Genomic DNA, 24,366 nt, shown 5'->3' on the forward strand with positions numbered 1-24,366 from the left:
TGTAAATTGCAAATGTACCAACAAATTAAAAAAGACCTATCATGGCTGGTGAGAATGGATAATATTTTCATCTACTTTGATTTTCTGAAAAGTGTGTGCGATTTGCAATTTACTCTCATGACCACCATCTTGGTTCTGGATTTTAAGCACACATAACTAAATCATACCAATATATCTATTTATTTCTTGTGCCGTTTACTTTGGTTATGTTTATTAAAATTTAGTGCCCACTTTGTAATTTTTCATAGGAGGGATGTGGTGAAGATACTGATAAACATTGCCCATCACTGGTATGGATGTCCATAGCAACAATAAATAACCAATCAGCGCTCAGCTTTCATTTCTGAAACTACACCAGAAAGAAGAAAGCTGCACTGTGATTGGTTACTGTGGGCAACAAGGCCCAGTTTCATGTTCGGATAAACAAGGCCTACAATTTAACATTCACTAATACAACACTTGTGTCCCACCATCCATAAAAACTCCCAAGACCACCTTCAAATTGACTCCTGGATAAAAAAAAACAAATATACGTACAAGACATGCATCCCACAACTTTTCGAACGCCATGCGCCTTCATTGCCTCTACGATATTTCGGGTTCCCTCTGACATCATTGTGGTTGGTGCTGTCAGTAAATAAAAGACTTGTTATAACGATTGTGATTTGAAGATTTGTACAAATCAATGCAGTATCTGTAACACGGCCCCCCAACCAACCTGTCATTTTTAGTATAGGTTTCTTACAAAGAAGAAGGACTTTTTTGGTGCCCCTCTAAGGTTTTAGGGTACAGGTGAAACCAGAATGCTATATGCCTGTGGGCATGAAGTAAAGAATGTGCCACGATTTATGGGCTAGAGATATGGCAGACCACACAATATATGGTATGTCTCCTATATATGGTTTTTATTTTATGTATATTTACCTACATTTGTATTTGTCTATATTTTATCTTGACGCCTTGTATTAAGCTTTTATGAGGAGAATAAAGAACAAATATGGATATTTATGTAAAATAAATGGCCAATTTAGAATGCGTATTATGGCTGAAAGCTTCATTAACAATCATTAGAGCCAAATATTGGATTTATAGGAGCATAAAATGATGCATTTTAAAGAAAAAGTCTTCAGGAAAAGCTCCTTTTTTTGGGGGAGTGAATTTTTTTTGGGAGTTTTGGATTGGAAAGTCTCCAAAATCCTCCTCTAAAATACTCAGCAAAAAGACTCCCTTGCACCTGAAAGAGCATTGAAATGTTAAAAATAATGACCGCACAGCAATGTGAAAATGACTTGTTCTGTCTTTCTTAACTTTTTTTTTTTTTTTTTTTTTAACAGCTTCAGGCTTCAAAATCTGAAGCGGACTGAAGTGACTATTCTATTAAAGGAATAGAAGAATCCAGGCTATCTATAAATAGAAAGATAGTGAGGAAACACTTAGCTAACAAATTAATTCAAGGCTCAAGGTCCAGATGAATTACATCCCAGAGTTCTGAAGGAGATAGCAGAAGAGATTTTTGAACCACTCTCCATAATTTTGAAAATTCTTGGGAGAACAGGAGAAGTCCCAGAAGACTGGAGAAGAGCAAATGTTGTTTCTATCCTCAAAAAAAGGGCAAGAAAGTGGACCCAGGGAACTATAGGCTGGTGAGTCTGACTTCTATACCAGGAATGATCTTTGAACAAATTATTAAACAACATGTATGTAAGTACCTGGATAAGAATGAAGTGATTAAACAGAGTCAGCATGGGTTTCTAACTAATAAGTCATGTCAGACTAACTTAATTTCCTTCTATGACAGAATCACTGACTGTGTGGATCAGGGAAATGCTGTACATATAGTATATCTTGACTTCAGCAAAGCATTTGACAAAGTATCACACCATCCATATTGAAAACATGTATGGAATAGACAAAGCAACTGTTAGGTGGATTCATAACTGGCTTAGTGATCGGACCCAAAGAGTGGTCGTAAATGGCTGCACATCCAGTTGGAAGAATGTCTCAAGTGGGGTACCACAGGGCTCTGTCCTGGGCCCTGTAATGTACAACATCTTTATCAATGATTTAGATGAAGGAATTGAGGGTAAACTGATTACATTTGCTGATGACACAAAACTAGGAGAGATAGCTAATACTAGAGAAGAGAGAGAGGATTCAAAAAGATAAATAAGCTGGAGCAGTGGGCAGAAACTAATAGAATGGCTTTTAATTGTGAAAAATGCAAAGTACTACATCTGGGCAATAAAAATGAAAAGGGCATATACAGAATGGGAGGAATAAGGCTAAGCAACAGCACGTGTGAAAAAGACTTGGGTATACTAATAGATCACAGACTGAACATGAGCCAACAGTGTGATGCAGCAGCGAAAATGGCAAATACAATTCTAGGATGTATTAACAGAAGCATACAGTCTAGATCACGTGAAGTCATTATCCCCCTCTGCTCCTCTTTGGTCAGACCTCATCTGGAATACTGTGTCCAGTTTTGGGTGCCACATTTTAAAAAAGACATCAACAAACTGAAGCAAGTTCAGAGAAGAGTGACCAGAATGGAGACCGGTCTGCAAACCCTGTCTTACGAGGAACGGTTACAGGATTTGGGAATGTTTAGTTTGCAAAAAAGAAGACTGAGAGGAAACTTAATAGCTGTGTACAAATATCTCAAGGGCTGTCACATTGTAGAAGAATCATCTTTATTCTCATTTGCACAAGGAAAGACTAGAAGCAATGGGATGAAACTGAATGGGAGGAGACAGATTAGATATTAGAAAAAACTTTTTGCCAGTGAGGGTGATCAATGAGTGGAACAAGCTGCCACGAGAGGTGGTGAGTTCTCCTTCAACGGAAGTCTTCAAACAGAGGCTGCACAGACATCTGTCTGAGATGATTTAGTGAATCCTGCTTTGAGCAGGGGGTTGGACCAGATGGCCCAGGAGGTCCCTTCCAACTCTACTATTCTATGACTGCACCGTCCTTTAGGCAGCTTCCCCTTGGAATATATCACTATCTCGCATGTAAAGCACATGGAAATAAATGATGCTATAATAATAAATAATGATAATTTTCATATGGGAAATTAATAAAAAAATTCTGGCAGCAAAGTAGTCAGAGAAGACGCTTCAGCACGCACTAGTTTCTTCCGTATATTAGGTACAAGTCTATGGGTGTGCAAAAAAACCCCCCAAAACAAACGGATCCCATAAAGGACACCCATATAGCATCTGATTTTTAAAAGATACATTGCAATTCTTTAACATAGGAAACTGTAAATTCGTCTTGTAAATTATAACTGTTGATGTAAAAAAAAACAAACAAACAAATTGCACATGGCTGACAATGAGAAGAATAAATGAGTTTTCTGGATGAAATGAAGATTTTTGGTGTTGTCTTTGCAGTAGATTTACTTAGAAACACTTAATGTGAACTTCGCCTCCAACTCCTGGATCAAAAGAGCAAATCCAACACTACAAAACATTAGACTTCAGATTTTGTATTAGTCTAGCCTGATGAAGAGACCCGAGTAGTCTCGAAAGCTTGCAATGTATTACCATCTTTTCAGTTAGCCATTAAAAGGTATCAACTACTGAGGTCTCTCAATCCTGAATATTTTTCTATCTACTGGCTAACAAGGTACAAAGATATACATCTTTCCTGTACAAAACATTAGTAACTGGTCAGTGGCTCCCCCTAGTGGACATAATGTAATATGACAAATTAACACCAAATACAAACTGTATTCAAAGAACAATCTAGCTGTCCAATAAAGCGTGATTACAGAAATATATGCAGGAAGACAAGTAAAAAGTGCCCCAAATAATAACGAAGTGCATGCAAAAACAAATAAGACAAATGATATAATCTCAGTGTTGATTCTCATTATGCACCACTAGTAGGCAGTCTGCACACAACCTTGAACAGAACGCTGTGACCTTTGTACATGTTTTCTTCAATGTCGTTGATGACCAGATTTTTTTTTATTTTATAAAGTTTGGAAGCTTTGCAGATTTCTGCTAGGAGAGCAAATCAATGTGAAAGTCTGAGACACCCTCAAGGAAAGTCCAGGAAGTAGAGGCATTGCTAAGAACTTTTCTAGTTTTTAATATTCACTAGAAAGTATAGGAGCAGAATGCCATAAGTGTACAATAACAGTCATATCATGAACACACAGAATTATTATTATTTCTTTTTAAGAAAAAAAGTTGCTAAGTTTAAGGCTATGTGCACACGCTGCGGATTGAGCTGCAGATTTTTTATCTGCGGAACCGCAGGTAAAATGACCTGCGGTTTTACCTGTGGATTAGCCTGCGGTTTATCACCTCTACAATGGAGGAGATGGTACACCGCAGCAGAATCCGCAGAAAAGAAGTGACATGTCATTTCTTTGTGCGGATTCAAAACCGCAGCTTTTCCGCAGTTAAAAATCCACAGCATGTGCACAGCAGAATGTTAATCCCATAGGATAACATGCTACTGTACACTGTCTGCAGAACTGCTGCGGCCAAAACTGCAGCGGAACCGCAGCAAAAACCGCAGCGTGTGCACATAGCCTAAAGACCACAGAGATTGACCCTGAACTGATCCCATACAGATGTCTATGGGAATAGGAGTGTTTGTCGGATCACTGCTTCATACCAGCTCATCCTGTAACCTGTTGGTGGTGACCGTAGTGAAGCTGAGATCCTTCACACTAGAGCTCAGACACCCCACTTTTTTAACATTTACTACAAGACTAGCTCCAGGTTTATTTAGGCCCCTGGGCAACATTGTTGCAGTGGACCCCACTTTGCTTTGATCTCATCTGAGCAGACCACCTTCTTCCACATGCATGCTTACAGAAGGTCCTCTGGTCAGAGATCAAAAGTATAACTTTTTGGGCTAAACCCCAAATGCTATGTGTGCAGAAAACTAACACTGCACATCACCCTGAAAACACCATCCCCACTGTCAAACATAGTGGCGGCAGCTTTAGGCCGTGGGGAGGCTTTTCTTCAGCGGGGTCAGGGAAGCTGGTCAGAGTTGAGTGCTCGGATCTCCTCTGAATATATCTGCAATGTTCATGCTGGGAAAATTAATTTGAAAAGGAGGTTGCTCCCCATACACTTATAGGACATTATCAACTGCGTGTTAACATTTGTTTCAAGGGCATTATTATTTATATAGAGGTATTATGTGGTGCCATATAATGCAATATGAAACAAACTAAAATATATTGGGCAATTGACCAAAAGATTCTTTTAGGCAGTTTTTTTTAATAAATCTGCCCACTTCTGTAACACACAACAGAGGACAAGATCGTACAATATAGTAGAGTCTAATATATATGGAAAATAAGAGAATGTGTTCATTACCAAGGTCATTCCTGGTCCCCAGGATAATAATGACAGCGTCCTGTCCCTCCACAGCCTTAGACACATCAGACTTGTTCAGCACATCACCAACAATGACCCTTGGAGGCTTCTTGCTAGCAGGAAGGCGAGCTGGGTCCCTCACCAGGACAGTCACATTCTTCCCTGTATATGATAGATTTTTATAGTGCTAAGCATTTTATATAGTGCAATATGGTATCTTACCTGATAAAAGCCCCAAAAGCTCTCAAAAAAACTGAACAAATCTGTATAAAGTAGAGTTGTCCTGTCACCAAAGTTTTGGGGCTGCTTAGATACCCTTGAATCTCCATGCAGCAGGATTTTGCCATCCCATCTGAAAGCAGCATGATGTAGGAGCAGAGACCCTGATTCCAGCAATGTGTCACTTACTGGGCTGCTTGCTGACATTTTTATAAAATCACTGTTTATCTGCTGCAGATCTAGTAGATCTCTAAATGCTGATCACTGTATAATGCCACTGAATGTCAGCTTTCTGCCTATGCACAGGGTACACAGAAAGCTGCTAATCAATGCTGGGGGCAGGGTTATTTAGCGCTCATGAATATGAAGGACCGCATAACAGCAGACTTTACTAGTCCTCTAGTGATCATCTAAAAAAATACATAAACATTAAATATATATTATACACTGCCGATTTTGCAAGATTTTCAAACTACAAAGAATGGAGAGGTCTGTAATTTCTATTGTATGTACACTTCTCACCTGAGAGACACAGAATCTAAAAATAAAAAACAGAAAATCACATTGTAGGATTTTTAAATAATTCAATTCCATTCATTACATGAAATAAGTATTTGATCACCGACCAATCAGAAAGAATTCTGGCTCTTACAGACATGTTAGTTTTTCTTTAAGAAGCCCTCCTACCCTGCACTCATTACCTGTAATAATAGCACCTGTTTGAACTCGTTACCTGTATAAAAGACACCTGTCCACGCACTCAATTACACTCCAACCTCTCCACCGTGGTCAAGACCAAAGAGCTGTCTAAGGACACCAGGGACAAAATTGTAGAACTGCACAAGGCCAGGATGGGATACAAGACAATAGGCAAGCAGCGTGGTGAGAAGGCAACAGTTGATGGCACAATTATTAGGAAATGGAAGAAACACAAGATGACTGTAAATTGGTCTGGGGCTCCATGTAAAATCTGGCCTTGTGGGGTAAGGACAATTCTGAGAAAGGTCAGGAATCAGCTTGTAACTACACTGGAGGACCTGATCAATGATCTTAAGAGAGCTAGGAGCAGTCTCATACATTACCGTTAGTAACACTACGGAGTCATGGATTAAAATTCTGAAAGGCACACAAGGCCCCCTACTCACACCAGCACATATCCAGGCCTGTTTGAACTTCACCAATGACTATCTGTATAAGCCAGAGTAGACATGGGAGAAGGGCATGTGGTCAGATGAGACCAAAATAAAACTTTATAGTATCAACTTCACTCACCATATTTGGAGGAGGAAGAAGGATGAGTACAACCCCAAGAACGTCCCAAACCATGAAGCATGGTATCATACTTTGAGGGTGCTTCTCTGCAAAGGGGACAGGACTGCACCGTACTGAAGGGAGGATGATGGGGTCAAGTATCGTGAGATTTTGTCCAACAACCTCCTTCCCTCAATAAGAGCATTGAAGATGGGTCGTGGCTGGGGCTTCCAGCATGACAATGACCCGAAACACACAGCCGGGGAAACTGAGGAGTGGCTCCGTAAGAAGCATTCCAAGGTCCTGGAGTGGCCTAGCCAGTCACCAGACCTGAACCCAATAGAAAATCTATGGAGGGAGCTGAAACTCAATGTTGTCCAGCAACATCCCTGAAACCTAAAAATCTGGAGATCTGTATGGAGGAGTGGGCCAAAATCCCTGCTGCAGTGTGTGCAAACTTGGTCAAGAACTACAGGAATCGTCAGACCGCTGTAATTGCAAACAAAGGTTTCTGTACAAATATTAAGTTCTAAAGCATTTTAGAAAATACACACTGGCGCACCTGGGACTAGAGGACTATAGTAGCTGCAAGTGAAAAAACAGGAACTGTGCAAACCTGCTAGAAATGGAACCAATGTATCAAAGTAAATTTATATCGTTTGATACATTGGTTCAAATATTAAGTTGTTTTTCTATTGTATCAAATACTTATTTCATGCAATAGAATGCAAATTAATTACTGTTTGTAAAAATCATAAAATATGATTATCTGGATTTTATTTTTAGATTCTGTCTCTCACAATTGAAGTGTACCTACGATAAAAATTACAACTTATTTTCCTCACTGATCTAGATGTGTGTGTTGCTGTTTTCTAGGATGCATAACTTTTTCCCATTCATGGACTTGTAGGAAAGCTTGTGTTTTGCATGCTGAACTGTAGTGTTAAATGGTACTATTTCATACAATATTTTGATTATTTTTTGAAGGGGATGTGTAGCAACCCCAAAGAATGGCAATTCTGGCTTTTCAATTTTTTCTTTAAGGCCTGTTTCACACTTCCGTTTTTGACCATCAGTCAAAATCCGCCGTTTTTGCAAAAAAACGGATCCGCCATTTTTTCTGGCGGATCCTTTTTTTCCCCATTGATTTGCATTACCGGCGGATCTTGACGGATGGCCATCCGTTGGATCCGTTTTTTGCGGATCCGTCAATTTTCTTCCGTCCGCCGAGATGCCTGGACGGACCATGCAACGGTTTTTTTCCCCGCAGGAGCTGCATTTTTATTGTGCGCATGCCCGGAGGAATGAAGTCAGCCGGAAATTTAACCCTGAAATCATTTCTGCCGGACAGAAAAATTCTCTCTCTCTCTCGGGCAGCGGTTCCTTTAAAATTCTTCATTCATCGGATCTGTCAAAAAAAAAAAAAAAAAACGGCCGGTGGCATCCGTTCACATCAGTTAGCAACGGATCTGCTCTCCACCATTTTGGTGGATTTTAACTGACAAAAAAACTGAAGTGTGAAACAGGCCTAAGAAGTTTACCTTATGAGTTGAATGATTTTGTATTTTGATTGAGCTTTTACCGATGCAGCAAGTTTTTTTCTTTTTATGTTTAAAAAGGAGAAAACAGAGTGATAGCAATGTATGTTTTTTATTTAATATGTTCTAATATTTTTTTATACAGGCTCAATTGATGAGTCTGCACCATGATGTCATACTACGTCATGGTGTGGGAAGGGGTTAAAGGGTTATACCAAAACAACTTTGGATGTTATGCACGTGGTAGAGGAATCACTTTGCTACGATGCGGGGAAAGCCTGGAGGAGCGTACCTAAAAAAACACCTGATTCTTCACTAGAGCCCCTGATGGTGTGATTTGACTTGAAACCAGGTGGGCGCCAGGTGCTTCTCTAGTATGGATCCTGGAGCCGAGGCACCTGACTCCCAAAGGGACAACAGGGCAGCAGGACTGGCCAGGAACTGGTCAGCAGGATGTATGTGACAGGTAGATAGAAGCGGGACTAGGCACAAGCAGGACTGAAATAGGAGCACAGGATAGCCATAGGTTCTTGTTCACTAATATGCAGGAGTTGGTTCAGGAAGATCAGGAACAACACTAGTCACAGGCAGGACGGGTTCAGGTATAGGTATAGCAGGATAGGTAGGATCAGGTGCAGACAGGATCAGATACAGAGAGCACAGGTACTTTACATCTAGGTAACAGGATATAGACTGATAACTGAAGTTGCTAAGGCACCTCCCAATAGAGGAGGGTGCCTTAAATACCAGACGTCTCCCAGCCAATGGCTGGACACACTTTTAGCAGAGCGTTCGCTGTCCTTATTGGGGGCTGGGAGCGTGAGCACGTCCTAAGCACACTCCCAGAATACTCATGTCGTGCGCAGGACCTGGGAGGAAACAGAAGCTGAGTGAGAGCGAAAGGGCAAGTGAACACGCTGGCATTCCTGCAGGAGGGAGGAAGGGGACACGTGCAGGGGCGCCGGTGCTGTGCTAACATTATATAGGTGATGAATTTATGTTTTATTGGGAGTTAAGCTGCTTAGCCTTCACTAATTTCAAGAACGGGGGTCCATATCATCCTTGGGATTGGTTTGTAAGTGTGCATGTGCAGTCATTGCTTAATGATCTGTAGGGAAGGTGACCTGACGGACTGACTGGTCAGATTTAAAAAGGGAAAACAGCTAGGAAAGTGTAGGTGATGTGCAGTACCTTGAACTGACATTAGAGGGCAGGGAGGAGTGTGAGCATAGGACTTGACATCAGCTTAGGGCTAAGAAACTGTTGGTCATGGGGGGCGGAGTTATAGGGAATCGGGAAAGTTATAAATTTGACAGGAGGGATCCAGAAAGTTCCAGTACCCAGGGGGAGCTCATGTGACGAAGAGACTGTGACAGTTGCTGCACTGTGAGGAAAACCCAAAGTACCGCAGTATAGATGAGGCTCCGGGTGTAGGACACCGTATTTGGAACAATGTTTGACCAGTAAAATTACTGTTGGTGCACAGGCCTACGGCGGCCACAGTGGCTGAGCTGTCAGAAGCGTCGCAGAGTGTAAAAGGGGAAGGTACGTACACATACGTCCCCGGAGAAAGTACGGTGTCGCAAGGTGTTCTGTAACCGGAGAGCTGTAAAGAGAAGTGCGGTGTGCTGTGAGGCCGTCTGGCGGATGGCGAGAGAGAGAATAAACTTGGACCTGTTGCACCAGAAACTTGCCTCCAGCTTGTGTCTGTACGTCACTGCGCGGTATACAGAGGGACCACCCCCCAATCCGGCCCAGCAACCCTACAGATCGATCACTTTATTCACAGAGGGCACTTCATTTGCCAGATTCTCAGAATCAGTGGAGGTCCCAGTGGTCAGACCCTCAGTAGTCAGGATATTATCACCCATTCTCTAACTAGGGGATAACTTTAAAACTTGGTACAACTCCTTTAACATCTATAGGTCACTACAAATCTATTCACACATGACACTTGGATCTCCATTGTCAGGATCGGTTGCGGACATACCATTGATGCAACCTCTGCAGCCACACAGGAGCCCCAAGAGGTAAGGGGGCCACTACCAACTCCAGATCAGGTGGAATTGTGCATTAAGATGAGATATTGGACTGCAATGGGCCCATATACTGTTCTTGCGCAGGGGCCCCTTCTATCTGTGTCCACTCCTGCTTGCTCAGTACATATGGGTGTCTTGGCAGTGGCCCCTCAATGACCAAGGCTTATTCCAATCTAGTACTCTTAAAGCATATCCACTGGCTATCTCGAGAACAAGGACATGATTTATCTTTATCATATGTACATTGTACAGGATTGGAAAATTAGGGAAAGAAGCGGGAACAGTTAATGGCCAAAACCACATTGAGCTTGTAACAGCAGGGGCGTGAACTGCAATAAAAATACTGTAGGTGTGTGAGGATATTGGAGAGATAGATGTAGCAGAACGGTGTTTATTTGGCACAGCAAATCTCTGACTTTCCATTGGATGGTAGGTAATCCTACTACAGAACACTGGTGCTCCCTACATGGTGGATATCTACCATTTCTATTCACACCCGTTTTGATGAGTCACCCTGATTAGGTTTCTTACTTTCCTTCAGTCAAGTTCTCTTTTTTCCAGTTTGCCAGTCAGGACGTGTCAGCAGGATTCGCAAGATACTCAGAACCAAACTAATTATACATTATTCGCTGGTAAGATCTAGCAGTCCCTTGTGACAAAAACATTGTCAAGGGGTTTGCATAGTGCCTCCAGCCTGTCATGCAATAAATATTGGCAAGGTAGCCCCCGAGGACACACAACACATGCACTAAATAGTAAGTGTGATGTACAATGTCCATACGATTGTTATACATTTACATTGCATTTTGGAGTTCACACCAAATTTCACAATAAATCCCCCCCAGTCAGCCTTAAAGAGGATCTGTCAGTGTCTCAATATTTTTTAGTGAAATGTCCTATAAAATTCCCTGAGCTTCCCCGATTCTGACACTTTTCTCCATTTTGCACTGCGTGGTTCCATTGCGAAGATAGTCACATTTTTTTTTTGCTTTTGGAGAGCAGTATGTGAAATCTCTACTTGTAGACCAACTGGGCATTTCTTCAGTCTTCTCGTGGGGCGTGCACTTTCACTTCACCTCTTCCTTCCAGACACTGCCAATCACAGCTTGGCATGTGATCCAGCAGTCTGTCTCAGATGCCACGGAGCTGTGATTGGCAGTGTCTAGGTGGGATGAGTGAAAGTGCAGGCCCCAAAAGAAGACTGAGGAGATGCCCAATTGGTCTACAAGCAGAGATTTCACATACTGCGCTCCAAAAGAAATAAACGTGAATATCTCTGCAATGGAGCAACGCAGCGCAGTCCTGAAAAAAGTGGTAGAATCAGGGGAGCTCAGGGATTTTTTTCTAGGTATTTAACTCAATTTTCTTTAGCAAGTGACAGATCAAAAGACCATTTCTTTCTGTTCTTTTATTCCTGCTGCCCCTCCATCATATGGTTCAGTACTAATTGTTTTTTTGTTTTTTTAACTAAGGGAGCATGTTTTTAGGCGGCTCTGCATAACTGGCAAAGACCATAAAAATGGCTCAATACACGACTTTTTTACTGCGTTTTTCTTTGTGGAACACATCTGCTACGTTTAACTCTCCAAACAACGTGGATGTGATTTAATGAAAACTAATGCCCACTGTGCGTTTCAAAGACACCGTTGGACTGTACGTTTTTTTTTTTTTTCTTTCTATAACGAGACTGTAAAAACAACAAAAAAAAAACCCACATTTTTAACTGCAGTATCACAGTTTTTCTGTACTAAAAAAACACTTGCATGAAAAACTCATTAAATGAAAAACTCAATAATCGGAGAAGATTGAGTGTGTTGGTGCGGATAAAGCAGCAGAATAAAATTGCTGCATTTATGCTATGTGTGAACACAGCTGTAAATGTGATATGTCACCATGAAAATGCTGCCTAGTCTGTAGGAAGCATTTTATAGAGCAGAAGGAGCTGAGAAAATTGATGTGTAGGTTTATGAGAAAATGTCATATAATTTTTTATGTTTTAATCATTAATACCTTAGCTTTGTATGGTATTTTTGGTGCAGTAGGCGGTCCTATCTTTGTATGCGCTCTTATACAAGGAAAGCTGTCAGTCCATGATAGGACTGCCCACTGTACCGGTTCGTCTCCCGTCCAGGACCCCCTATCCATCAGCCAGAGTAGAGAGCATCCACAAAGAGGGTGTCTCACTTTAAAGAACAAGACATGGCTGTATATTACATAGACAGCTCCTGGGTTTTAATGGGAATCGTGTAATGTCATTTTTCACCTGCAGGGGTGCTGTAGGTAAATAGAACACTTGCTACTGTACATTACAGGAGATTGCTGGCAATCCAGCAGCAAGACACTCAGGTTATCAGGAAGCCTTTGCAACAAGGGATGGTCTAGATTGCAAAAGCATAATTATCAGTATTTCATAAGTTTGTAAAATTTTGTTGACAAATTAATCAGGTTTATGGACAGACTCAACATTTACAGCATTGACCCTTATTTTGCATGATGTCTGCCCTTCATCCCCTGGCAGCAGGATATGAGCTTCCGACCCAAACCGTGACTGATGACCGCCCATTTTGTTGGATCGGTATTTGGGGGTTTATCACAATTTCTGTGGTTTTGGCTGCCCTACTGCTTTTCAATGATTGACCACAGAATCTCAATAGGATTGCAGTCGGGGATGTTTCCTAATAAGGGACCCAAAATTGTAATGTTTTGTTCACCGAGCCATTTAGTTATCACTTTAGCCTTGTGACATGGTCTCAATCATGCTAGAAAAAAAACATTATTCATCACCAAATTGCTCCTGGATGGTTGAGAGAAGTTGTTTTAGAAGGATGTTTAGAACCAATTCAATTTAGTCATGATAAAATTGTGAGTGAGCCCCCTCCATGAATGAGGAGCCCCCACACATGAATGGTCTCGGGATGCTTTACTGTTGGAAGACACAGGACAGATGGTAGCACTCACCTTTTCTCCTAGGGACAATCATACTTCCCCGATGGCCCAAACTGTCTGAAGGGGTCTTATCCAGAGAAAATAGCGCTACTCCAGCCCACTGTAGTGCAATTCCTGTACTCTCTAAAGAATGTCAGTCTGTCCTTAATGCTTTTCTTGTGGCTTTTCAGGTGCTTCTTTGCTACCCTTCTTGACACCAGGCCAGCCTCCAAAATTCTTGGCCTCACTTTAAATGCAGCTGCACTGACACATGTCTGCTGCCATTCCTGAGCAAGCTCTGCTCTTGTGTTGAACAATCCCAATTTATGAGACGGTCTGGGCATGCAGAAGCACTTAGTAACTGTACTCAGAGGTGCGCTCACATCAGCGTTTAAATTTGGCACATGTGATATGAGAAGATCTTGCATTGCCCTCGCTATAATGTTAGTCAATGAGCCAGTGCTCATGTGCGAGTTTTTCCTCACATGGGATTAGGGTGAGGAAAAGTTTGCAGCATGCGGTGTATGGCCACGTGAAATGGCTGAGACTCCCCAATGAAAGTCAATGGGTGCAAGAAAAAAAATCGTATGGCACACGGACCAGGTGAGCATTTATTTCAAATAAAGGAGTCTGTGTCTTTCAATTAAAGGACTTTATTTTGGCTGTGCATTTTTTAAAATATGACGATAGTAATGGGAGTGTCTTAAAGGCGCCTTTCCATTACTAACCCCTGGGCTTAATGTCAGCGACCATAAAACAGCTGACATCAACCCTAATACTATTACCCCAATTGTCATCACACCAGTGCACGTGGGAAGAGTGGAGACCAAGCACCAGAATCTAAAGAATGTGCCATTTCTGGGTGGCTGAGGGCGGCTGATATTTTTAATCTGGGAGGGGTCAATATCCCTGGCCTCTTCCTAAGCTATTATTATCAGCTCGCAGCTGTCTGCCTAGGCTTTGCTGGTTATTAAAAAATAGGTGGACACCACATTTTTTGGAGGAGTCACCCCTTAACAGCCAGTAAAGGCTAAGTAGAAAGCTGTGAGCTGATATTAATAGTCTGAGAAGCTCCGTGTTTATTGGCCCCTTCTCAAACTATAAACATCAGTCCCCAGCTGTCGGCTTTCATTAAGCTGGTTAAGTTCAATATGGGAGACCCCACGCCATTTTTTTCTTTTAATTCTTTAATTATTACCTAAATTCATGTACAGGAAGCTACACACCGACTGCACTAATTGTATATCTCACCGACCTATATATATATATATATTTATATTATTGTATGATTAGTTTGAAAACTAGCTCGAAATGACAAAATTACTGTATGTAAAAGCTGAAGTTAAAAATGCATGTCATACGGATGCTAGGTGAGAAAAACAAACAAACATGACACTCTTCAACTTTTCTGGCCGAGAGTCTCAGCTATTTTTTATAAGCTGATCTGAGCGAACCCTTAGATAGTGGTTGGTGATCGGATCATGGATCATTTGATAGCACCATTTATTATAAAGCTGACCGGACCATACATGATGAGCACGTTCTACCTATTGTCCCCCCACCATTTCCTTACAGACTGTAAGGGTGTGTGCACACGTTGCGGATTATGCTGCAGATCCGCAGCGGATCTGGCCCTGCGGATTTAAGGCAATGTAAAATGAAAAACATAGTGCGGAATTTTCCACGCGGATTTGCTGCGGTTTTAAATCTGCAGCATGTCACTTCTTTGTGCGGATTCCACAGTGGTTTGGCACCTGCTCCATGGCAGGTGTCAAACCGCAGGCTAAACCGCAGGTCTTTTGACCTGCGGATTTATACAAATCCGCGAGGAAAATTCCACAGCAGAATCCACAACGAGTGGACACACCCTAAGATTGTGATCAGGATCCTCACTCCTCCTGTAAAGCTAGCGAGATCGCTGCTGAGTCACAAGTTTTGTGATGCAACAGCGATCTCACCAGCGAGATCGCTGTGTGTGACACTTATCAGCGACCGGCCCCCCTGCCGGGTATCGCTGATCGTTCTTGAAAGCTCTGGACTTTATTTGGGTCGTTGGTCTCCCGCTGTCCAGCACACATCGCTGCATGTGGCAGGCGGGAGAGCAACGACCAGCGTGCTCCCAGCTTGTATCCAAGGTAAACAGCGAGTTTCTAAACACCGTGCGGTGCTTAGAAACCCTGTGTACCTTAGTTACCAGCGCGCTGGTTCAGGGAGCTGGTAACCAAGGTAAACCGCGGGTTTCTAAGTGCCGCGCGGCGCTTAGAAACCCGCTGTTTACCTTGGTTACCAGCTCCCTGCACCAGCGTGCTGGTATCTAAGGTACACAGCGACACGCACGCTCGTCGTAGCAGGTGCTGATCGCTGGTGAAATCTGCCTGTTTGGCAGCTCACCAGCGATCATGTAACGACACACCAGCGATCCTGACAAGTTCATATCGTTGTCGGGATCGCTGGTGAGTTGCTATGTGTGATGGGGCCCTAACTGTAAAACTATGTGTTACTTTGTAACGCCTTTATTGTCTGTTCGTGTCCTTGCTCAATTGCAAAGTGCAGCGGAATATGTTGGCGCTATAGAAATAAAATTAATATTATTGCAGCATTTTCTTTTTGAGCCACTCTTTGAATTTTTTTTTTTTTGTTTAAGCAGAATTTAATAGCAAGGAATGACTGCAATTTTTTTTGATTTTTTTACAATTCCTCCGCTCACGTTTCATTACCGCATCATCCTATAACGGTTGTTGCTAACAGCATCAAATAAGCCGGACTGTCACAATCTGTAGGAAATGTTCCAGGCAACCGCAAAATGCAATAATGATAAATCTGCATCAGCATTCCCAGCTGACAGCGTCCGTCCGTTTTGACTGTAGAATTTAAGGAGCTAATCAGATCCCACCAATTTATCTCCAGTCCCAGCCTTTGCAGCGGGGTGTCAGTTTTATTTCCAGTGCAGAAGGGGATAATGCGTCCAAAAGAAGCTCTCATAGCTGGATATGGGGTAATAGAAAGGGGAGCATCCAAGGACAGTCATAATTTTGCGAGCGGCCATAAAAATTTAAGGAGGTGTGGACAAAGGCAATTTTTTGTGTTCTATTTTTTTAAGAAGTGGATGACTAATGCTGATCAATGTTTACCAGAGGGAGGAACACAAACAGTGGCTTATCTCTGCCAAACACACTCACCGTGACTCAGCATGCGGGTCCAGGTACCAATGGGCACTATGGGGCCTATCTACTAAACATGCCTATTTTACACAGTGTGTGTGAGGTTTCATAAGTTTGGCGTATCTTTACACCCTCTATTCTAAATTCACGCTCTCTAGATGGATTACTCCGTTCTCATAAGATATGTCAAACCCAAATATATATTGCATGCTACGTTTTTCCTGCAGGCTCTGCAAAGAAAAGACGGTGAATAAGCCCCAAATGGGCTTAAAGGGAGGGTCTCACCCCAAACATGCAGTCAGCCACTTAACATTGATGTAGGAAACTTGGCCCCTAAAATAAGCCAGTAATATAAGCTCCAGTGTTGTAGTGAGAGATGATTCTGATCAGTATGAGGATGCGTTGGTGCACTCTTGGCGTGGCCAATGACTCGGCCACCTGTTACACCCTCCATTTTGCATATTTAGCAGTGTTACTGATTTTGACGGCAATTTTTTTTTTTTATTTTTTTTTTTTTAAATACAGTGAGTACTTTATAAACTCGAATCCCTGTCCCTGTGCACGTGAAGAGCTGGCGGCAGACTCCGTGTCAAAGTGGGCATGCACTGAGTGTTAGGCAGCATCACACTGGCTACACTGCAGCATGTGCACATGTCACTCCAGGCACCGCGCACAGGTGTCTCACCAGGCGGTGCACTATGTATACATATGACATGCCAGGTACCGTACAGTGTATACAGTCATCACTCTGCACACTGGCTACTGTCAAGTATATGCAGGTATCACTCTGCACAGTTTGAAGCGTGTCATGGCAGGCACTGTGCGGTGTGTACGTGTACTGGCGTCATTCCTGGAACGGTTCAGTGCATACATGTGGCACACCGGGTACTGTGCAGTGTATACATGTGACTCACCGAGTACTGTGCAGTGTATGCACGTGACCCGCCGAGTACTGTGCAGTGTATGCACGTGACCCGCCGAGTACTGTGCAGTGTATGCACGTGACCCGCCGAGTACTGTGCAGTGTATGCACGTGACCCGCCGAGTACTGTGCAGTGTATGCACGTGACCCGCCGAGTACTGTGCAGTGTATGCACGTGACCCGCCGAGTACTGTGCAGTGTATGCACGTGACCCGCCGAGTACTGTGCAGTGTATGCACGTGACCCGCCGGGTACTGTGCAGGGTATGCACGTGACCCGCCGGGTACTGTGCAGGGTATGCACGTGACCCGCCGGGTACTGTGCAGGGTATGCACGTGACCCGCCGGGTACTGTGCAGGGTATGCACGTGACCCGCCGGGTACTGTGCAGGGTATGCACGTGACCCGCCGGGTACTGTGCAGGGTATGCACGTGACCCGCCGGGTACTGTGCAGGGTATGCACGTGACCCGCCGGGTACTGTGCAGGGTATGCACGTGACCCGCCGGGTACTGTGCAGGGTATGCACGTGACCCGCCGGGTACTGTGCAGGGTATGCACGTGGCCCGCCGGGTACTGTGCAGGGTATGCACGTGGCCCGCCGGGTACTGTGCAGGGTATGCACGTGGCCCGCCGGGTACTGTGCAGGGTATGCACGTGGCCCGCCGGGTACTGTGCAGGGTATGCACGTGGCCCGCCGGGTACTGTGCAGGGTATGCACGTGGCCCGCCGGGTACTGTGCAGGGTATGCACGTGGCCCGCCGGGTACTGTGCAGGGTATGCACGTGGCCCGCCGGGTACTGTGCAGGGTATGCACGTGGCCCGCCGGGTACTGTGCAGGGTATGCACGTGGCCCGCCGGGTACTGTGCAGGGTATGCACGTGACCCGCCGGGTACTGTGCAGGGTATACACGTGGCCCGCCGGGTACTGTGCAGGGTATACACGTGACATGTCAGGTACTGTGCAGTGTATACAATCATCACTCTGTGCACACTGGCTATTGTGAAGTACGGTATATGCAGGTATAACTCTGTACAGTCTGCAGCGTGTCATGACAGGCACTGTACTGTGCGGTGTGTATGTGTACTGGCGTCATTCCTGGAACGGTACAGTGCATACATGTGACACACCGGGTACTGTGCAGTGCATACAGGTGTCACTCTGTAGTGTGTAATGTGTCATGGCAGGCTGTGTGTGTCTGACGTCATGTTGAACACTGGACAGTGTATACATGTGACACCCTGTGTACTGTGCAGTATATGCAGGTGTCACTCACTCAGTGCAGTGTATACAGGGGTCGCTCCAGGCAGTGTCTCATGTCAGACATTGTACATATGTGTGTGCTGGCATCACACCAGGCATTGTGCCATACAGGCACACTGTGCAGTGTGTACGGACATCACGTGTGTGCAGGTGTCATGTCATGGCACTGTGCAGTGTGTCACTCCAGGCACTGGGCAGTGTATCATGCTGTGCTCTTTGTGCAGTCACTCTGGGCAGTGTGTGCAGTATATCATGCCGGGCAGTGTGTCACGCCGGGCACTGGGCAGTGTGTCATGCTGGGCAGTGTGTACAGTGTGTCACGCCGAGCACTTGGCAGGGTGTCACGCCAGGCACCAGGCAGTGTGTGTAGTGTATCATGCTGTGCACTGTGTGCAGTCACTCTGGGCAGTGTGTGCGGTATGTCACGCCGGGCACTGGGCAGTGTGTGCGGTATGTCACGCCGGGCACTGGGCAGTGTGTGCGGTATGTCACGCCGGGCACTGGGCAGTGTGTGCGGTATGTCACGCCGGACACTGGGCAGTGAGTGCGGTATGTCACGCCGGGCACTGGGCAGTGAGTGCGGTATGTCACGCCGGGCAGTGTGTGCCGTATGTCACGCCGGACACTGGGCAGTGTGTGTGGTATGTCACGCCGGGCACTGGGCAGTGTGTGCGGTATGTCACGCCGGGCACTGGGCAGTGTGTGCGGTATGTCACGCCGGGCACTGGGCAGCGTGTGCGGTATGTCACGCCGGGCAGTGTGTGCGGTATGTCACGCCGGGCAGTGTGTGCGGTATGTCACGCCGGGCAGTGTGTGCGGTATGTCACGCCGGGCACTGGGCAGTGTGTGCGGTATGTCACGCCGGGCACTGGGCAGTGTGTGCGGTATGTCACGCCGGGCACTGGGCAGTGTGTGCGGTATGTCATGCCGGGCACTGGGCAGTGTGTGCGGTATGTCACGCCGGGCAGTGTGTGCGGTATGTCACGCCGGGCACCGGGCAGTGTGTGCGGTATGTCACGCCGGGCACTGGGCAGTGTGTGCGGTATGTCACGCCAGGCACTGGGCAGTGTGTGCGGTATGTCACGCCGGGCACTGGGCAGTGTGTGCGGTATGCCACGCTGGGCAGTGTGTGCAGTATGTCACACTGGGCACCGGGCAGTGTGTGCGGTATGTCACGCCGGGCACCGGGCAGTGTGTGCGGTATGTCACGCCGGGCACTGGGCAGTGTGTGCGGTATGTCACGCCGGGCACCGGGCAGTGTGTGCGGTATGTCACGCCGGGCACCGGACAGTGTGTGCGGTATGTCACGCCGGGCACCGGACAGTGTGTGCGGTATGTCACGCCGGGCACCGGACAGTGTGTGCGGTATGTCACGCCGGGCACCGGGCAGTGTGTGCGGTATGTCACGCCGGGCACCGGGCAGTGTGTGCGGTATGTCACGCCGGGCACCGTGTGCGGTATGTCACGCCGGGCACCGGGCAGTGTGTGCGGTATGTCACGCCGGGCACCGGGCAGTGTGTGCGGTATGTCACGCCGGGCACCGGGCAGTGTGTGCGGTATGTCACGCCGGGCACCGGGCAGTGTGTGCGGTATGTCACGCCGGGCACCGGGCAGTGTGTGCGGTATGTCACGCCGGGCACCGGGCAGTGTGTGCGGTATGTCACGCCGGGCACCGGGCAGTGTGTGCGGTATGTCACGCCGGGCACCGGGCAGTGTGTGCGGTATGTCACGCCGGGCACCGGGCAGTGTGTGCGGTATGTCACGCCGGGCACCGGGCAGTGTGTGCGGTATGTCACGCCGGGCACCGGGCAGTGTGTGCGGTATGTCACGCCGGGCACCGGGCAGTGTGTGCGGTATGTCACGCCGGGCACTGGGCAGTGTGTGCGGTATGTCACGCCGGGCACCGGACAGTGTGTCACGCCGGGCACTGTGTGCAGGATGTCACCATGTGCTATGTAGACAATGCCATGTAAGTTACCTGCTCCCTCCGCTCGCGCCAGGGTCACTTTCCCGGTCATTCCTGTGGCCCCAAAGATGACAATATTTGTGTGTGCCATAGTGCCTGTCTGACTGAGCGGCCCGCTCCCTCCCGGCATGTTATACTCCGGGCACCGCGGACGCTCCGCCCTCCTCAGGCACGGACTGTGTACTTAACCCTCTCACTGCTGCACAAGTAGAAAGGTGCAACTGCATTGGTCGCTGTGTGTGTAGACAGGCCGAGCCGTGCATGTCCTAGCGTGTCATTATGGTGCTCACAGTGGCCGTAGCAATGTGTGGACACTGCAGGGGAGTCTGACGGCCCAGGACAAACAATTCCTCCTCTAATAAAGTACAGGCGAAACAAGAAGCTTCTTGGCACAGCTGGAACATCACGAGTGTGTAGAAAGGGGCGGCAGAGGTCGGTCACAGCCAGGCCGTGGTGCCGGAGAGGGCGCAGACCTCAGTACTACAGCAGCACACGCCAGGTGGAGGCCGCGGGGTAGCAGCCTTGCATGGAGGCCAGGAGCGTTTTGTAGCGCGTTCTCTAGTGTGAATGAGGCCTAAGCACCAGTGCTGGAGCCAGAGCAACCTCTGCCCCTATAGTGACCCTGCTCCCACCACTGGTGGAACCTGTGCAGCTGCACAGTGGCGCCAAGGGTCAGGGGCTTCTACCTCCTATGAGGCAGGTGGGGGGACTGAGCACAGGGTCCTTACATTAGGGGCCCCTTCTGTCTGTCCGCCCTGCCCCAGCATGTCCCTCCATGTGTATCAGGTTCCTGCTTGAAAGAAGGTGATTCCCATAATGTATAACAAGGGAGACCAGCTAGCTGCCATCTATAAACCACAGCGAGTATAATGCTGTTCACACGTTGCGGGATTTTTCCGCGTTTTACCAAATAAAACGCTTAAAAAAAGCTTAAAAGAAGCATCCCATTCTTTTGAATGATTTTCGCACTTTCTGTGCATATTGATGCGTTTTTTTCCGTGGAAAAAAACGCAGCATGCTCACTAATTTTGTGGATAATTCCGCATTTCTAGCTATTTTCTATGTGACTGGGACTGCTCCGGAAAAAAACGCATTAAAAACGCGCAGAAAACTTGCAGAAAAAAAACACGCATTTTCTGGGAAGGAGTCAGGATTTCATGCAGAAATTTTCTGCATACATGTGCACATAGCCTAAGGATGTGTGCACATGTAAGCGTTTTTTTTTTGCGTTTTTTTAAGTATTTTTACCGGCAAAAACGCTTAAAAACGCTTACAAGAAGCATCCCATTCATTTTAATGAATTCTGCACTTTTTGTGCACATTAATGCGTTTTTTTCCGCAAAAAAAAAAAAACGCATCACGGTAAAAAACACAGCATGCTCATTAATTTCACGGAAAAATCCACATTTCTAACTATATTCTATGAGACCGAGGATGCTCCAGAAAAAACGCATCAAAAACGCGGATAAAAAGCGCGTTTTCTGACAGTTGGCAGTAATGGGCTAGTTATCTTCCATGCTCATTTACCCTGGCGCCCGCACACAGCCACAGACCCTGCTTATTGTATGCCAGATGCATTGTATGAATAAGGGGTGACAACTCACTAGCTTTATTCTGGGAAGACTTTATTGTTGTTTGCTTCCCCCCCCCAATGTTCTCATCTCCTCTTTGTTTCTTCCATACTGTATATTTGGCCACCCAAGATGACAAGGATCGCCCTGTAGTGGCCATTTCTAGGAAGATCTGCTCAGCTCCTATTCACTTTAATAAGAGCTGAGCTGCAGTACCCTGGAACAGCCACTACGTGGTGTATAGAGCCGTGCTGTTCTGCTCCGTACACTGTTTAGATCTGGCTGCTGCCAGAGCTGAAAATGACTGATCCGTGGAGGTTGACTAGTGCCGGATCACCCCTGATCTGAGCGTTTTCTGTGCATAATATTCTAAGCCTGGAAAACCCCTTTAACTTATTAACGGGTCTTCCTTGACTTGAACCCCACTTATTGTTTGGTTTAGATGCAGTTTTTGGACATGTGCAATAAGGGGGCAAGGACTATTATAAGTGGATGGAGAGAGGTGATGTGATCCCAGGCACCGACGCATCACAAGTAAGGAAACTATTAAATGGTGCGACCTTAAGCTACGTCTACACTGGAAGATTACCCTGAACAAGCATTCTTAAGAACGCTAATTTCACGATAATCTTTCATTGTAAACAGGCTGCCGATGAACAAGCATCAGGTGAAATAATCTTTTGTGCAGCACAAAAGATCATATTTCTCAGCATTGCATTGTTCTTTGTGTACAGGACTTGCAGTGCCAAGGAAAATGGCAACCTACTGAGAGATCTATTCCAATGTGGGACTGTGAGACATTGGGCCTACCAGAGGACTTGATTTTGAGGGCCCTTCTTTCATACACAAAACCAATGCATTATCATTAAAGGGGGCTCTCAGACCTGGAACAATTTTTGTCAGGCAATGTATTTTATGGTCAGTGTAGAAACTAGAGTCCGATGTGCCCCGATGCAAAAATTTAGACCTGGGCGTCCACCTGCATGTTTGCAGATGTCTGTGCCTTTGTAGCGTTTCAGTTTGTGTGAAGACATACACGTTCGCCCCATCCTGGACCTCTTCCAAACATAATTTCCTCCTCCCTGGCCCTTTTCCTGGTATCATGTCTCCATCTTATTTATGCCCCTTCCTGGTATAATGTCCTCCATCCTGGGCATCTTTTGTGGTATAATGTTCCCCCCATCCTGGGCACCTTTCTGGTATAATGCTCCCCATCCTGGGCACCTTTCTGGTATAATGTCCTCCATCCTGGGCATCGTTTGTGGTATAATGTTCCCCATCCTGGGCACCTTTCTGGTATAATGTCTCACTTTCCTGGTATAATGTTCCCCATCCTGGGCACCTTTCTGTTAAAATGTCCTCCATCCTGGGTATCTTTCTGGTATAATGTTCCCCATCCTGGTATAATGTCTCCCTTTCCTGGTATGATGTTCCCCATCCTGGGTGCTTTTCTGGTATAATGTCTCACTTTCCTGGTATAATGTTCCCCATCCTGGGCACCTTTCTGGTATAATGTCCTCTATCCTGGGTATCTTTCTGGTATAATGTTCCCCATCCTGGTATAATGTCTCCCTTTCCTGGTATAATGTTCCCCATCCTGGGTGCTTTTCTGGTATAATGTCTACCTTTCCTGGTATAATGTACTCCATCCTGGACCCCTTCCTGGTATAGTGTCCTCCATCCTGGGTATCTATTTGGTATAATGTCCTCCATCCTGGGCATCTTTCTGGTATAATGTTCCCCATCCTGCGCACCTTTCTGGTATAATATCTCTCTTTCCTGGTATAATGTCCTCCATCCTGGGCACCTTTCTGGTATAATGTCTCACTTTCCTGGTATAATGTTCCCTATCCTGGGCACCTTTCTATTATAATGTCCTCCATCCTGGGTATCTTTCTGGTATAATGTTCCCCATCCTGGGCACCTTTCTGGTATAATGTCCTCTATCCTGGGTATCTTTCTGGTATAATGTTCCCCATCCTGATATAATGTCTCCCTTTCCTGGTATAATGTTCCCCATCCTGGGTGCTTTTCTGGTATAATGTCTACCTTTCCTGGTATAATGTACTCCATCCTGGACCCCTTCCTGGTATAGTGTCCTCCATCCTGGGTATCTATTTGGTATAATGTCCTCCATCCTGGGCATCTTTCTGGTATAATGTTC

General features: G+C 45.7%; 1 protein-coding gene across 1 annotated transcript in view; it reads right to left on the bottom strand.

The window, feature by feature from the left end:
* The window catches only part of BLVRB (biliverdin reductase B), a 33,248-nt gene extending 12,451 nt beyond the window's left edge, over window positions 1–20,797 (bottom strand). The window contains exons 1-3 of the mRNA XM_073549273.1: window positions 20,644–20,797; window positions 5,349–5,510; window positions 538–627 (exon numbers count right to left, since the gene is read on the bottom strand). Of these exons, the coding sequence (XP_073405374.1) occupies window positions 538–627; window positions 5,349–5,510; window positions 20,644–20,761 (370 nt within the window). The 5' untranslated portion in view covers window positions 20,762–20,797. The remainder of the gene's footprint in view (window positions 1–537; window positions 628–5,348; window positions 5,511–20,643) is intronic.
* Between the last annotated feature and the right edge of the window lie 3,569 nt (window positions 20,798–24,366).

Source organism: Dendrobates tinctorius, unplaced genomic scaffold, assembly GCF_039654945.1.
Source record: "Dendrobates tinctorius isolate UK_male_01 unplaced genomic scaffold, ASM3965494v1 ptg000158l, whole genome shotgun sequence".
In the NCBI taxonomy this organism is placed as follows: domain Eukaryota; kingdom Metazoa; phylum Chordata; class Amphibia; order Anura; family Dendrobatidae; genus Dendrobates; species Dendrobates tinctorius.